This window comes from Lethenteron reissneri, chromosome 31 (genome assembly GCF_015708825.2).
Source record: "Lethenteron reissneri isolate LAM-NWPU_2019-01 chromosome 31, ASM1570882v1, whole genome shotgun sequence".
NCBI classification, from domain to species: Eukaryota; Metazoa; Chordata; class Hyperoartia; order Petromyzontiformes; family Petromyzontidae; genus Lethenteron; species Lethenteron reissneri.
Window position 1 is genome coordinate 13,642,725 of NC_083809.1, and position 17,528 is coordinate 13,660,252.

The 17,528-nt window shown below is 42.9% G+C and overlaps 1 protein-coding gene across 1 annotated transcript; it reads left to right on the forward strand.

Annotated features, from left to right (window-relative positions):
* The first annotated feature begins 1,040 nt into the window (after positions 1–1,040).
* On the forward strand, positions 1,041–11,849 carry LOC133349830 (histone acetyltransferase type B catalytic subunit-like). Its single transcript, XM_061563634.1, is given in 12 exon segments — positions 1,041–1,101; positions 1,104–1,217; positions 2,439–2,510; positions 3,245–3,320; positions 3,743–3,863; positions 5,056–5,235; positions 5,692–5,813; positions 6,949–7,053; positions 7,571–7,677; positions 8,340–8,491; positions 9,290–9,406; positions 10,515–11,849. Coding segments are annotated over 12 exon segments (1,395 nt in total). The 3' UTR covers positions 10,683–11,849.
* The last annotated feature ends 5,679 nt before the right edge of the window (positions 11,850–17,528 follow it).

Genomic DNA, 17,528 nt, shown 5'->3' on the forward strand with positions numbered 1-17,528 from the left:
TTTATCAGGGTACGGGGTGACCAATAATGTCTGAATTGGTCTGTAATAAGAAGGCACTGATAAGGGGTTGACAGGTATGTAGTGGTGAGTGTACTCGTGGTGAGTGTACGAGTGGTGAATAAACTAGTGGTGAGTGTACTAGTGGTGAGTGTACAAGTGGTGAGTTTAGAGTGGTGAGTAAACTAGTGGTGAGTGTACTAGTGGTGAGTGTACAAGTGGTGAGTGTAGAGTGGTGAGTAAACTAGTGGTGAGTGTACTAGTGGTGAGTGTACAATTGGTGACTAAACTAGTGGTAAGTGTAGAGTGGTAAGTGTACTAGTGGTGAGTGTAGAAGTGGTGAGTGAAGAGTGGTGAGTGTGCTAGTGGTGAGTGTACTAGTGGTGAGTAAACTAGTGGTGAGTGTACTAGTGGTGAGTATAGAGTGGTGAGTAAACTAGTGGTGAGTGTACTAGTGGTGAGTGTGCTAGTGGTGAGTATAGTAGTGGTGAGTGTACGAGTGGTCATTGTCTATTTGTTTGCGTTTCTCCCTTGTGATGGGACTTTGTAGGATGAACATTGATATTTATAACAGCACGGGGCGACCAATAATATCGAGAATTGATCTGTAATAAGATAGGGCACTGATAGGGGGTTGACAGATATCCATACTCTTAGGTTTTTTCGGTAAAATCACGTAGGTAAATAATAATAATAAAATAATAATAAATGAAAATAACTCCAGTTTTCTTTTTTTACCTACGCGACTTTACCGAAAAAAACCTAAGAGTATGAATCATTGCAGTCACGAAAGCTTCAAATCTAGAATTAATGACATATATCCATTCAGCTACCCCGATTAACCGCCACGTGTCACGGTTATTCGGCTGAGCGGGCGGTTCATAGCCCCTCCCCCTCCCACGCTAGCTCCTCCCCCTCCCACGCTGGCCCCTCCCCCTCCCACGCTGGCCCCTCCTCCTCCCACGCTGGCCCCTCCCCCTCCCACGCTGGCCCCTCCCCTTTTCCCGCCCCCTCCTTCTGCCCTCGGCCCCCTCCCCAGTGAAATGCGCGGGAAGCCGCCAGCGTCGTCGCCGCGCAGCCCAGAGAAGTCGAGCGTCGAGCGGTCGCTCGATCCGCATTCGTCTCCCCGCATCGGCGCTCGGCGCGCGGCTGCTCTGGCCTAGGCCCTGGGTATCGCCCCCCCCCACGCCTGCGAGAGAGACTTGAAGTGAAAATGGCGGGTAAGTGTAAGCTCGTCATCTCCCGCGCCGTTTCTCTCTTTCCTCTCTCTTTGTCTGTCCGGCCTCTCATCTCCGCTGTCTTCTCGCGTGAATCTGGGGCTGCGGGAGACGATGGCGTTGGGGGGGAGGGCGGACGGGGAGGCCTCCTCGGTGCGGCGGGCGAGAGAGCAGGCGAGCGAGGCCTGCGCGCCGTGGGAGTTGGGCCCGCGTCGTCCCTGCCTCGGGATTGAGACGAGTTTCGAGTTGGGTTAATGTTTAGGGGTTAGAGTGAGGAACCAGGGTCGGCTTCGTGACAATGGGAGTGGGGCTAGGATCTATGTGAAGGGTTGAGACAGACTGCTGTTTTGGGATAGAGTTGAAAAATGTCCGAGTGATTTCGTGCCCAATTGAGCGTTGTGGCATTTGGTGCTTGGCTCCTGTTTACAGTTCTGAGATGATGGGGGGGGGGGGGGGGGGGGCAATTCCACGTTCTTATGGCAGCAGGGACGAGCGAGTTCATCCATGGAACAACCTCTTGACTTCTCCAGAGTGGTAGGCGATTTTAGCGGCCCCCGGGAGGGATGATGAGCTGAGTCAAGTCCCAACAGGATCTGAAATGGGAAACCTTCCTATCACTTAGTCGCTGTATTTAGGGTTATAGATGATGTGAAGGTTTAGGCATCAAGTTCAAGTGTATTTTGTTTCACCAGGTGAGAACTCAAAAGGCCGGGAAATAATCATTATTGTGGCCCAGGTCAAAAACAAACTAAAGCAACCGTGCAAACATATAAGTGCAAATAAAGGTTTAGGGATGGGGTTTAAGGTTTTAGTCACTGCTTTTATGGGTGAGGTTAGCATTAGATTATTGGATGTGGTCAGGCGAAGGTTGTTATGTTAAGGGTGGATATTAACGGGCGCAGCAGCAATGTTTCTGGATGAGGTGAGGCTTAGGGGTGAGTTTAGATTTTTTTTTATTTGATTAGGGATGAAGTGAGGTTTAGTTATAGACTAGGGAACAGGTTGTGATGGTGTGAGGATTATATATGGGGTTGGATATTAATTTAATCCAAGGTATGAGATTTAGGTTAGAGACATGGTCGGGGATGGGGTATAGTTTTAGCATTTGTTTACAGCTATGGGTGAAGATCGATTTTGCATTGTGTCTAGGAAGTGGGGATGTAGTTGGTGATGTGGTTATTGTACCATGTGAAAGTTTTGCTTTGTCTTTGCTTTGTGCTCTAGGTTTAAGTCAAATGCAAGCAAAGTTGGCTGCATATAAATCGGACACAAACGAAGCCATCTCACTAAAACTAGGTAAAGTAATGTGTAAACTGTTGCCATATCCAGTAGACTCTCGATGATACGCGCTAACGACGGGGAGGACGGCCGCGAATAATCTAAAAATATAAATTTTCTGTGGATCTCTATGCCAAAACCCGCTAATATAGGCATAAATTATGTTCGGTTCAAGCACTTGACCTGCAGTAAATATTTCCAAGAATAACAATGCATACCTGTCAACCCCTTATCAGGGCTTATCTTATTACAGACCAATTCATTGCTTATTGGTCACCCCGTGCCCCTTATACATCTCAACGTCCATCCTACAAAGCCCCATCATGAGGGAGAAACACAAATAGACAATTTTTTTTGCCGGTATTGAAATGCCTGTACGCCGAATGGACCTGAGAACTATTTTTTCCTGTACAAGATTATAGGTAAACCGTATTATGGGTTGACAGGTATGATCATGTATAACTTATTATTAATTTGGGTTTAAGGGAAAATCCATCGGTTATTAATTTGTCAATCTCAGTGTGCGCAGTTAATCTGCAAATGGGATAAAGAAATCTGTTGAAATATTGCGTGGCACTGAGTGAAAAAAACGATTTCGCTACCGTGTGCAGCATTGGATTACCTGGCATGAATTCCACATGCGTGTGTAACTCATGCAACTGTTGCTATTAATCCACATTGATGTTACGTGTAGGGCTTGACTTGTTGCTGTTGTTATGTCCCAATGTACAGTGCGGTTTGTGTGTTTGCAGTGAGAAACCTGGAGGATCTAGAGGATGATGAAACAACATTTAAGCCGGAGTATAGCCACCAAGTTTTTGATGACAAGTACGTCGTGCACAGCTTAACCTACCTATACAAGCACCACGATGTTTTTTTTTTACCGTTTACTTATTATTATGCTGTGAAATGTGCTTTGGAGTTGTGTTAATATGCTTAGTATGTGGTTGATCTAGAAAATAGACATTGAAGTGTAAAACTTAACAAATATGGCCACATTTTTAGTTTGACAACACTTGGCCTTGACAATTTGCCCCGTTGGTTGCATGGGAGATGTAAGCAAATGGGACATGCTCCAATGCTTTAATTAAGCCAATAGCTTAAAACAGGGTGACTATTCCAGACTGTGTTTTTTCTAATATTTTAGAAATGAATAGTTATATCCCAGGCTTGTTTTATTTGCAATGTTGTGGAATACCGAATGCTTTGTTGGTGGTGTGTGACGCCGTGATGGCCATGTGTCGTGGCAGTGAGACGGTGTTTGGATACCAGGGGTTGCAAATCCAGCTGTACTACAGTGCGTGTCGCCTCACCACCCTGCTGAACATCAAGTACACATCTCGAGTGGATGAAGCGTTCCACGGCCTGGAGGTGAAGTAGCTCTACCTTTTGATAAATTAAAGGTGTTTTTACCGTGGACACATTCAAACAAATCCTTAGCTCGGCACTATCGTGTTACATTCAGAGATTTACTTTAGGAGATTTGCAAAAGCTGCTGTTCACATTATGCCTTGTTGTAAATGTTATATGTAACACATTCATATACCACACCATAACCACAAAGGCCTTTGTCTACACTTATTTAAAAATAAAACTTAGGAAAGCTTTTACGCTATTTTTTTTTTTATTACATGATAGGGCGATGATGTGAGCTAGCGGTAGCGTGTTCACTACTAGTTGCAGAGATTCGCGTCAGCTGCCCTCATTATTACTGGAGATGTTATAAACATTTTGATGTAAAGCTTTCGTGACTGCAGGGATTCATCTTCTTGGTTCTTTTGGTAAAGTCACGTAGAATGGAAATAATAAAATAATAAAAATAAAACATAATAAAATAATTCTCACGACGTTTCGGCCAGGTCTGTTCTTCACCTGAGGACGGCTGCTTGCGTTGTGGCTGAAACGTCGTGAGAATTATTTTATTATGTTTTATTTTTATTATTTTATTATTTCCATTCTACGTGACTTTACCGAAAGAACCAAGAAGATGTTATAGACATTTTAATGTGACATTGCTTTATGGGCATAAAAAATGTGTGTCATTCGCAAGAGGAAGCCGTTGTGTGTTTGTGTCAGGTTCCAAATTTTCCAAATTTGAATATTACACCACAGATTACTCAATTGCTATTGTACATAGCAAGCATCAGCCCCTACTGCCACAGGTCCGTTATTTATGTGCAATTATACACTGAAATGTTACTCTGTGTTAATTACTTTATTAATCTTGTTTAAATGGTGGATACTTTATAAATGTTGCTTTTTTGACCCATTATGTAATTGCAAATGAGATTAAATTTCTTGATTTGTCTATAAATACAACAGAACATTGATCTTAAATTCCTGTTTTGTGAGTTTCGCTGTTTTCGATACACCATTTTTCAATTTACAAATAAATCCTCTGCCGCAATATTTTCTGCTCTAACAGTTTTCCACTTCTAAAATGTAACTTGACTGGTCCCTGGGAAAGTGTTAGAGATATTACTCTTTATGACTTGATCATCTGCATTACAAGTATACCAAAGCAAAACTCTAAATGTACAATGCGCTGTGGTTCCCCTTTCAGGCAGATGACATCGATGCGAAGCTGCGCAAGTACGTTCCACCAGGATGCTGTTCCAACGTGGATGACTTTGTTTCACTGCTCGAGAAAGATGCCTCGTTCAAACCGTTTGGGGAGCTTCTGCACACGTACACCGTGCCAAGCCAGGAGACGGGTGGAGACATCACCTACCAAATCTACAAGGTGAGCCAGCGCTTCCTGTGGGTATAACCCTGGATCATCTACACTTAACATCATATTGACTATGTTTGAGAATCCTTGCATGGCTCTACCAGTGGAATTTACGTGTGATACAGATACAATGGGAAGATGATGGATGCCTAGGTGTGGTCAATGGATGGGTTCCTGCTGTCAATTGTTATATGTGCTGATGCATTTGTCATTCATGATCACTTTGAGAAGTTGGGAGACTTTGGAGTTTCACTAACCTGTATTAATGTTTGCATATTATTTGCATACATTGTAATGGATTTATTCACACAGTTTGGATGTGTGGGGAGCATACTAATAATTTTAACCAATGAATATATTGGTAATTACATCCTAAATTATCTTCACCTTATATGTGACTTGCATGATAGTGGTAGATTTTGGTGACAGTAAATGCCAGGCATTGAGAACCACTATCTCTTCTCACAGGCTGATATGACAAATTCAGGTTTCAAAGAGTTCCATTCCAGGCTTCAAACTTTCCTCATCTGGTTCATTGAGACTGCAAGCTTCATTGATGTGGATGATGAGAGGTGGAACTATTTCCTGCTGTAAGTACTGACTCTTAACTAAAAAGGAACGCATGATCCATGGCACACTGTACATCATCTCGGTTTATCAAATTATGTAAACAGATTCCAAATAGTCATGATGGCTTTCTGTATTTGTAAAATATTTGTCGTTATTAAAAAAAATTGTGAAATGGATGCCACTACTTTTAATAGGTGAAATACTGAAGTGCATTTGTTATTTTTATGTTTTCCAAACAACGTTGAGTATATTTGTGCATTAGCTCTGTTCATAATGGAAGGGATAATAACCCTTGCAAAGATGATCCTACATAACCAAACTGTCATAGAAGTTTGTGTTGCTGCTTTTCGCTTACCCTGTACAAAACCTGCCAAATTAATCAAAGGGCTGCCCAAACCTTCGAGGCTATTTACTATTTACTATTTTCAACGATGCAAGCGATCAGCTTCCGTACTTCTAATTTAATACTTCCAAAGGCAAACGGAAGGTGTTACATAATCCATGCGTATTGCATGATTTATCCTAACTTGTTTGATAAGTCGTAACATAAGCAAACTATGATGTCTTCACTGCCAGTTCAATCCTGCATGTCTGGGATCACTCGTATAGTAGTAGCGTACGACACATTTGGCTCTGGTACTGGAGGAACAGCTGCATCACGCTCGAGAGCCGGGACAAAAACATTGACAAAGCGTGCGTTTGTAGTGATGTCTGGCATAGCGCTCCTTGTCAAAGTTAAGAGTCTGCAAAGCTGTTTTATTTCGACATTGAGACACTTCTGTAAGATAGAGTTGAAGTTTCAGAGACACGCCCTTTCCTGCAGCTTTACAGTGGTAATGAATGCGGTACTACTTTGAATTTATAAATATGGTTTAAATTTTTATATATTAACTTGAAAGTGTCTAAAGGACACCATATTGGATGTGGTGAGTGAGTCGTTTTATCATGTTATGACGAATTTGGCATGTTATGATTTTAAATATAAAATTATAGTGATTGAATTATTGATCGTAAAGTTTACATTTTAATAAACATGCACAGCACATATCTACTGCCTCCTTAAGGAAAGGCTTAATAATAACCACACTAGTGTGCTAAAAGAGTGCGCGTGCTGTATTGTGTAAGTGTAGATGATGGTACGTATCCATTACACAGATACGAGAAGTACATGCAGGATGGCTCTCCCCGCTACGCCGTTGCAGGCTACATGACCGTCTACAGTTACTATGCCTACCCTGACAAAACACGGCCACGCATCAGGTACCTTATGCAACCATCACAACATGCCTACCCACACTCATTGCATTTCTTGATATCCTCTTATTTGATGGTGATTTTGCTTTACTTACATATGTGTCTGGTTGCAAATATATCTTATAATGTGAATGCGTATGGACATGTTATATTGTGACCTTCTGGGCATAATCGAAAGCAGAAAATTCCAGCATCAGAATTGCTTACCCCTGACTAGTTTCGGCAGCTGGCTGTAACACCTTGCTACCTACCTTCCTCGGGGTTTGTTTCAACCCTGGAGGAAGGCATTTTCATCCTCTGTAGTGCCCATAAGCACACTTTGTCATGTATCTGGTACCCTTTCTTACCTATATTTGTTTTTGTGATCATACATATTCAGAGTTGGGTCATGTCACAGGAGATGGGAAAACACAGCACATGCCGCTCATGCCTTGTTTTCAGCAGAATTATCTATGAATAGCCCCCCCTTGCACTGTGTGCATGTACGTGCGTGGTGTTTGTGTTGCGCTTGTGCTTTGAGTAGCCAAATGCTGGTGCTCCCGCCATATCAGGGCGAGAGTCACGGTGCCCGTCTGCTGGAGGCCGTGCATCGATTCTACATCGCCGAGCCCAATGTGCTCGACATCACGGGTACACCACCCTCACCGCACCCCCCCACCACCCCCCCCCCCCCCCCGCAGCTGTCTGCATCCACGTCTAGGGAGGCCCGTGTAATGTGTCACCTTTGACCGCTCGGCAAACACGTCTGGGGTGGCTGGGATTTGTTAGCGGACTCCTGAGTGACCCCAGATGCAGGGTTGGGCAATTACACTTCTGTTCCGTGGATTTTTTAATCTCATGCCGGGAAGCGGGAGTGGTTTCTCGCCCCAATTCCAGTGTTAAATATTTAGCTCCTTTCCCTTTTTTGCCTGCCTTGTGCAAATAGTTCAGACAGCCATTAAACTCAATACATTTTATCTTATGTAAAACACCAGAGGACTGTCCACCAATTGGTTTCTGTTTCAAATAATTTAAAGTGTTACAATTTCAAGTGACGTAAGCACAAAATACGAATTATTGACATTCAAGTTACTCGTTAAGTAGGCATTCCTAATGCGGTATGAGCACATTTGTTGTGTTTTTAGTAAATATTTAAATTGTCTGTATACAATTGTACAATATACATATGCAAAACACAAACAATATTTGCATTCTCACGAAATACTGCTTCAAGCCATTTCATGTAAGGACCCATAGCTGTAGCTGAAGATGCTTATTTGTGCATCTTGAACACGCGTGGCGACTGTCCACAGCTGAGGACCCGTCGGAGAACTTCTCGCGCTTGCGGGACTTTGTGGACACGAAGTTGTGCATGGCGCTGCCCGCCTTCTCCCCGGACAAACTTTTGCTCGGTTTCACCCGTACCATGGCCACCGAGGCCCAGATGCGCCTCAAAGTCAACAAGGTGTGTGATGGGTGCTGCTTAGGGGAGGGGGTGGCCTTTGTGTTCATGCTCGTTTGCTTGGCGCAACCTCCCTGTGCCCACTACTGTTGCTGCAGTGGGGCCTGAGCTGGGTTGATAATTTTTGGGGCACTAAGCCCTGCTGAGCATCGCAAAGAGATGGTTAAGCATGATTGTACGTTCATGCAAATTTGATTAATTGATAAAAAAAAATGTGATCAAAGGTGTATTACAACTACAGACAATCTTTGAGAACATTTAGCAATATTAACACAACATTTAAATGTCATTTTGGATCTCAATTAAAATATTTAAACAATTATCCAAAGGCATCAATAGAAAATCATACACAGTACACACGAACACAGTACACCCATGATCATACATTAATGTAAACCAGCGGTGGCCAACCAACATCTCCCGAGCCACATGCGGCTCTTTAATCGACCACATGCGGCTCTATCGAAGGGGCATAATGTAGAATGTACTATAACGGTAGCAAAGAAAATATTGAATGTCTCCGTACTTTGCCGAAAACTGTCAAAATATATATAAACACACTTGGGTCTTTGCAAAACTCATGGGTATTTTTTGGCTCTCGGGTCTGTTACAGGTTGGCCACCCCTGATCTAAACAAATATATTTCAAAGCGACATATAAAGTGTCGTTCGAAGCACTTGCATTCACGTTGACAAAGTATTTCCCTGAATGAAGGGTTCCACCGGTGGTCTTTTATGTGGCTCACGTTTCGTGTGTGCGTGTGTGTGTGTGCGCCATTCGCTGTTGGCGTGCACTGTGCAGCGGCAGGCGCGGCGCGTTTACGAGATCCTGAGGCTGAAGGCAACGGATGGGAGCAACCAGAAGCAGTTTGAACTCTACTGCCAGGATGTGAAGCAGAGGCTCAACTTGCCCTTCAAGGTAACAATGACAAAGGTGGAAAAACGGCTTTTGTGAAGAAACATTCGGATTCGTATACTGGCTAAAATGTCGAGTGGTACCATGTGGCCCCATAAAGTCTATCTCTTAAAAAAGGCTGTAATCCGGCAGGCATGCCCTGCTTTTTAAATCCTTTATATTAAGTTCGCTTGCTTGCTTGCTTACGACTGTGCAAATCTTTCGGTCGTTTTTTAACCCACTTCCCGTGATCCAATCGAGCTGACATTTTGCACACAGACTCGTTGTGCGTGACAGTTAATGTTTGTGAAAAAAAAATTCCAAAATTTTACACTTTTTAGGACAAAAATATTATATTTAATTACCAATTGCTTAATGGTGCCAAGCAATCATCTGACCCATAGGTGCCAGCCATCTCAAGCCAGAGGACGAGAGGACTCTAGCCGCCACGCATATAAAGGATTTATAGTGAACAACTTTGTTTTTACGGGTTAATTTTTTTAACCGTAAAAATGCACGCCACCTGATTCTCAGTAGATGTTAAATATCCCGTTACATTATTTCTAAAGGAGTAGACCATTGTTTACTGGCGTTATGATCAAAATTTGCTAAGATTTGAAAAATTACCTGAAAAAAAGTCTCAATTGGAATAACTGAGCAATGTCACCTGGTACTGTGAAACTACCAGAGATTATATCTGAGAAATAGCACCTTAGTTTTCCTCTGTAAGAATTACATGAATACCAAATATACTCGATCATTATTACTTTGTCCAATGTGGGAATCATTGATGTCACCCATTTAGGATCCCCTCTTGAGATGTTTCCTTTTGTAAAGTTATTCTAATACAGATTTTTTTCCATGAAATTTTTTATTTAAAATAGTTAAAATGTTTAATATTTCAAAACGCATTAAATTATGTTTATCATTACCAAGTATTTGGCCGATACCATTTTGCTACGTTTTAAAAACATATCCACATACATAAAACTAAAATTTATAATGTAATAACCATATTCAAAATGTTGATCAGACATGAATAGGGTTTTGGCAATCGAGTGCTCTGCTTTAGGCTCTACCCGTGCGTATGTTTTGCGTTTCGTATGTGTCTGTCTGTGCGCTGTTGGAGCAGAAAAACAACCGCGAGCTGGAGAAGATGCGCCGCTTTCTGAACTCGGAGGAGCTGACGGCACAGCTGCAGCAGCTGGACCCTTTGCGACAGGAGCAGTGGCTGGAGGAGCAGCTGCAGGAGACGCTTGTGCAGTACCGCCGCGTGCTTGAGCGCATCGCACAAGCCTAGCGTCCTTGCCGCGCCCCACGTTAGGGGCGCTTGTGCTTTGCTGCACAACACACACAGTTTGGCCGTTGATTGTTAATCCCCCTGCGACGGCGAGGTCATCGAGCGTGTTGCGTTGGCGCCGATCGCTCGCCCCGTGCGCGCGGACGGTTTGCCTGCTGCGGTGTTGTGTTCGGCAAAGTAGAGGAGGCGACCCCTGTTAACGCAAAATCGAGCGATAAAATAAAGGAAAACTCCTGTACTCCCTGCACAACATGAGCAGTCGGCGCAGCTTGTGCTGGGAATTTGGACAGCACTGATAATGCGAGGCAGCTGTGATGCCACCAATTGGAAGTTGGTTGTGGTCACACTGAGCACTGAAGGTGGCACTGCAGTGTATAAGCAGTTTTCTGCTATCATAAAAAAGTTTGTTTTGTATCATAGGTCACACTTGTAAGCAAACTAACAGTCTTTGTGAATCTACGTGTGGGATTTGAAGCAAATTACAAAGCATTTAGTTCACTTGTAAACGGTGCCTACCTTTTGCTTTACCAGTGCTGTCCACCAAATATGTGCAGCAACTGCCCCACCCCCTTTTCACACTTGTACAGCCAGGGGAAAGTCCATCTAACACATGGCCGTTTGAATTATTGGGTTACCTGGATTATAAATGCACCCTCAAACGGGCAATAATGACTGATTTTTGGATTGTAATGTAGCTTGAATGTTTAAATTCCTCCATGTACATATCTACCCTTCAGAGCTCTGCAGGCGCTCAGCTTGCACGGGTATTGTGCAGCAGTGGCAGTAATCACTGCGGTGGCTTGTGTCATCCACCTGAATGGCGCGTGTGCATCGTATAAGTGATAATTGATATGAGCAAAACTGGAACAACAGCACTGAGCGCCTTGTAAAGTGTTTGTGCTTTTGCAAGAGACGTAACGGCAGAGCTGATATAACTTCTGGGCTGTATTTCCTAGACACAACAGTGACTCGGCTAACATCTGTTTCCTTTTTCTAACAAGCATCAGAACATCTGCTAAATAACACCACGTCTTACCGACTATTACACTGTGTTTTAGACTTCTTAATTGTTCACGTTACAAATGTTGCTGCGCCACCATTTAAGTTATGTGCATTCCTGCACAAGATTTAAACTGAAGTGTTTATAAAGTTGAATGTTGTCTTCCATGCTTGAGTTGGATTATTTCTGTTTTCAAAGTAGGTGCTTTCAATTAAGTGGGCTCGTGGGTAGGACACGTCGATGGAGGGATGATGGCTGGTGGTTTAAACTCGCGGCGGCGTGGCAGTCAAGGAAGGGAATGCACGCGATAGGATGCCCACCGCAGAATTGGGAGTGATGAAATTGGATCGTGCAAGAATGAGATGGATAGTGGCATCACAAGGTAGAGTGGGAAGGGCTCCCAATATCATAGCTGATGATGATTGTTTAATATCTTTCTGCAAAGCATACTTGGCTTTCAAAGTGCAAGAAAACACTAATTTGTTCATAACACTGCCTTCAAAGTGCAAAAAATATGTACTCGGTGGCATGTTGGGCAAAGGCTCTTCATTGGAAATCAATAGATCTGAGAGATGCCGTGAAGAGATGGAGACTGCACTTAACAACATGAGGCCTCATCATCATACCTCCTTTGCCAGTACCAAAATATAAAACAAACCTTTTTACAAGGATTCATGTCTGCATTAACCACAATACTTGCAGTCAAAGTTACATTTTAAAAAAAAATTCTGATCCCTCTTTTAAATAGACATGAATCGTTTCCCAGTGATAGCTATTGAGTAATATACAACCCTGTAAAAAAAATCTAAAACTTCCTAAAGATCATTAAGAGTAATACAAAATGTTGCTGGCACAGTGTTGCTTTTAATAATTTTAACTTTTCACGTAAATACTTTATTTAGTAGCACTTTTTGGATTATTTAAGGTTGATTAATAGCTACAATTCATGCCTATTTTAAAAAAGTGACCAGGAAACATTTCAAGGATATATGCTCATCGTCCCCGATGGTACACCGTGTTATGGAGGGGCCTTTTCCCAAAACGTCCACCTATTATGTACTTTTATTTTAAGGCTCTATTTTTATTGTGGAATGTTGAGGTTTTTTTGTTAATTGTGCTAATGCACGGCTGCCAACAGCATTGCCAATTTTTTATTTACAAAATGCAAGTTGTCTTAAACATAAATTGACGCCTCCTTCGCATGAATAAATTCAACCACTGCAAATGTTGAGGCTCTGATTGGTCAGCATAGACCTCGGTATACCAACCATTTTGGAAAACGTTTTCTGGTTTCTAAGGTTATATGGAGCGCTTAAGAGAATAACAGCTGGGGCACCTTCCTGTATACATGCACGGTAACTATTTGCTATTTTTAAATCCTTTATATTAAGTTCGCATGCTTGCTTGCTTGCGTGCTTGCTTGCTTACGACCGTGCAAATCTTTCGGTCGTTTTTTAACCCACTTCCCGTGATCCAATCGAGCTGACATTTTGCACACAGACTCGTTGTGCGAGACAATTAATGTTCGTGGAATTTTTTTTCCCAAAATTTTACACTGTTTAGGGAAAACAAATTAAATATTTAATTACCAATTGCTTAATACTGGCAGACAATCATCTGACCCATAAGTGGCAGCCATCTCAAGCCAGAGGACGAGAAGACTCTAGCCGCCACGCATATAAAGGATTTACAGTATAGTGAAAAACTTTGTTTTTACGGGTTACATTTTTTCTTGTATATAAAGGACACGTAAAAACGTAATGTTCAAAAGCATTTTAGTATGTACAGATACATGTGCATGAATTCAGAATTGACATTTTTGTGAGAATAGTGAAAGCTGGTTCTAGAAATAGCAGTTTTCTACCAAATTATATTAAAAACTCTTTCTAGAAGATAACGTAAATGACCAGTACTGCATTGGATGCTTCCACCATAAGTGAGCAATACTTTACTGTTGAAAGCTATAATATATTTTTATGGAGCCCATAACCATCATGCGTCGGGCATGGCTCTTGAGCGGTGTGAGCACCTGTGCGGTGCTGGCCACTTGTGGTGATGGGCCAAATGGAGCGTGCCAAGTAAGCGGGTCGCTCCCACCGGAGGACACCGTAATCCCGTGGAACCTTACCCCCCCCTTTCATCACGTACAGCACGATTTGATTTGCAGCATCTGCCGTCGCTTCCAGACACTCGGTCAAACTCGACTTTACGTTAAGAAATTCGTAGGAAGAGGATTGCGTGCTGATGCAGATGGAATATTTTCCCCCAGAATGAGGGTATAATGTAAGATGTTTTAACATGAACAATATGACTATTCTCACGTGCGTATGGCATCGTGCTACAGGATAACGAGCTGTTCGTAGCCATGATTTTATGACTGACCTTTTGTACATTTAACAGTGACCATTTTTGTTATTTACCGTTACAATAGTCTGCCTCTACTGGTGAGTCCATTGCTTGAGTACATGCGTTGCTGCTTGAATTATCAATGAATTAAACATTTAGATTTTTTAAATCTAACGATGGCCCTGCATTAACAGTGGTTAATGCATGGGGTCATTATAGTTGCATGCGCATCTGCACGCAGTTGTTAGCAATATCCAAAGTAATGTCCTTTAATGTATATGGACAAGTTGTACGTATACGCGCCTCGAGCCTGCTCCCCACCACTTTATTCCACAACAACAGACGAGGATAAATTTTGAAAGGAGGTGAACCACTGCACAGAACATCACTCGCCATCTGTTCCTCTAGAAACGATGCTGTTTCTCATGTTGCAGCCTCTGCCAGGAAACAAAGGCACCTGTTGGAGCTGGACCTAAAGTTACCTCCTGGGCTTTGTAACCCCCCCCCCCCCCCCGAGGTTTATCTCGCCATCTGCCTCTGTGGCCCCTGCAGGTGGCACGGGGGCCAGTGTTTACGGCGAAGATGTGTCGACCGGAAAATGCAGATAGCACTCGTTTACGTGGAACGGCCGATCAGTGCCGGATGGGATCATCCTAATCGCAATGGCGGTGGTTTGGTTTGTGCATTATGCTTTGCAACGCAAAACAAAGCAAAGCAGCTTGGATGTATATACTCTCGTGTCTAAATGCAACTGCATTTCACAATGCTGTACATAAGTGGCATTCTGGGTAAAGGATGTATATTTACTTTGTAGAGGAGTCATCGTCAGAAAGTCTTGGATTTTAACTGGTATAGTGTCAACAGCACAGATGACTGGGAAAAGTGGGTTCCATATGGGGACGTCAGGAAAAATTTACTTCTCAATGAGCGATGGTTTACTGGGAGCTTTAACAAGTCTTCTTCAGTTACTGTAACAGTGCGTGTGTGGGTTATGTAAGAGGGGGGAAATTTTTACAGGTGAGTCCATGGTTGTTATTGAAGATGATAAGGGTGGTTTTGAATTTGATCCGGAATTGCATTGGGAGAGATTTAAGTATTGGGGTGATGTCACATTTTGGAATGGAAGATGTCTCGCTGTGGATTTTGGAGGTGATGGATTTTAAGAGGCTGTAGAGAGTTTAGTAAATTCGTGATGTGATGAAGTTATTGATGAGGGTCTCAGTGGCAGCAAGCATCACATAATATCACGGCAATTGAAGGCATATGGTACTGCAGAGTGGAGATGTTGGAAGAGAATAAAAGCCCCGGGATCAATGACAACTCAAGGGTTTACACGGTGAAATATCGAGGTTTAAGGGTGCGTGTTCAAACTGGAAACTTTACTTTGTGTGAACTTTTCCAATGACGAGAACTGCAGTTCTGGCAGCATTTAGCTGGTGGAAGTTAGAACTAATCCAAGATGAAATCACACCACGGCAGGATGTGGCAATAAACAATGAATATGGGTTCATGATGCCAATAGTGATGTCGAGTTAGTATTAATAGCATCGAAGCGATGGTTAGCATTGCATCTATGTAGCTCCAATATATCTCCAAGCAGGAGGAAATGCAATGAGAAGGGCAGGAGGCTCGGGATGGTATATTTGACACCATAGTACAAGAGTTTTTGAGAGGAAGACGATCTTGTATAGAATGGCCTCGGTGGGAACCAAATTTCACTGGGTACAGAGATCAAGAAAGGATAGATGAGAGAAGACTTATTGTGATATGAAAGCTTCCCACAATTAAAAAATGTTTAAATTGAGGTGGCTATTTGGCTCGAGGGTCAGAGCACTAAGCCAACACCACCGATATCCTGGATTCATATCCTCGCGCCACTGACCACGGCAAATCGCCGTGTCCTGCAGAGCAAGTATGCTACTCTGGTTATCGTACCCAGAATCAGTATCGTCCTGGCTGAGCGACATTTCTCGGTAGCTGCACCAGCCATCTGGAACTCTCCCAGCGAACATTCGCTACACCCAAGCGTCACCCACTTTTAAGCAGCAGCTAAAGGCTCTCACCTGTTCAGGCTCTCACCTGGGCAGGCCGACATACGAGGGACTTTGAGCTTTGGCTGCGTGCCTTCAGGATCTCGATCGAACACTGCATCGGATGCATGAATTATGCAGGCGTTATAAAAATGTGTTTATTGTTTCACAGGCAGCTACCGTTGATGAAACCAGGCGTCTAATCCAGTGAGTTGATAGGCTCATTCAATTCACCTCTGCACGCAAAAACAGATTTGGTTATTCACTTAATTTGGTTTTGTTTCAGCTCTGGGAATTAAATGTTTGCTTTGGCAGGCCGCAAACAATATGCGCAACGCGTAGAAAAATGCGTCCCCCAAGTTGTGGATAAAGATATCAATCTATGATAATTTCATAATGTTTTTTTGATGATATCTTCCAGGGCCATTTCTCAACACAAGGGGTTGCTCTGCTAGCTGCAAAAGTTCCACGTGGAAATGGCTTCCCCTTATCCTATAACATTAACTAATAGCACAGATGAAATATATTTGGGAGAGAAAAAAATCCAACCTTTTAAAATTCTCAATAAAAAAGTGTCCCTTTTGTTTGCATGACCCAGACATTATAGTAGCCGTGTATATATGCGATACCATACTCCTTACATTTACCTGGATTTATGTATTGTCTCGTTTGATTTTCATTATCATTAATAGAAGCCGCAAACTTGTTCAATACATCACTTACCACTCTCCCCCCAATGTCTGCTTGCAAGTGGCTTGAGACACCGTGCAGTCCATGCAGCCGATACATTAAACGGTGACCCGACTTTAAAGGAACAAAGTTGAGCACAGAAAGAAAACCTTTCCTGTAATTTTCATTCCGTTCCCATATAATTATCTGTTTACAGAGCGATGCTATTTTCTGTACACGGGCCGCAGGACCTTGTGTGCGTGGGTTTACACTGGCGAGAAGTCTTGGGAGATGGGGGTCATCAGTCTAGCCCCAGTGAATCCGCCTCGCTCTTCATGCCCTCCTAATTACCCGTTGGCTAATTGCCGTGACCCCTGGAAGCCAAAGGAATCCGAACCGCTCTTGCAGGTGTACCAACACGACTCTTGCAAACTTCACCGGACCGCACACATTTTACAGGATTTGTGCAACGTGTAGTGTCAGTTGCGAGTGCTTTTTGAAGAGCTGAACTTGACAGTGAAAAGCAACATGCCGATGTGCCTAAAGAAGAACTTTAAAACAAAATCAGAGAATATCTATCACCTGTTATGACATGGATCAGAAACATTGACAGATGCAACACAATTGGTACAAACATTATGAAGAACTCGCAAAGGAAGAATGGATAATTCATGCTAGGAATCACATTGAAAGACACGAAGAAGGACATGAAAAGGAGAATATACCGAAGCGACATCAGAGTTGAGTGTAAAGAAAGGGCCGTTTCCCTACAAATCCTCCTGGCGATGTGTCGCTAGCACA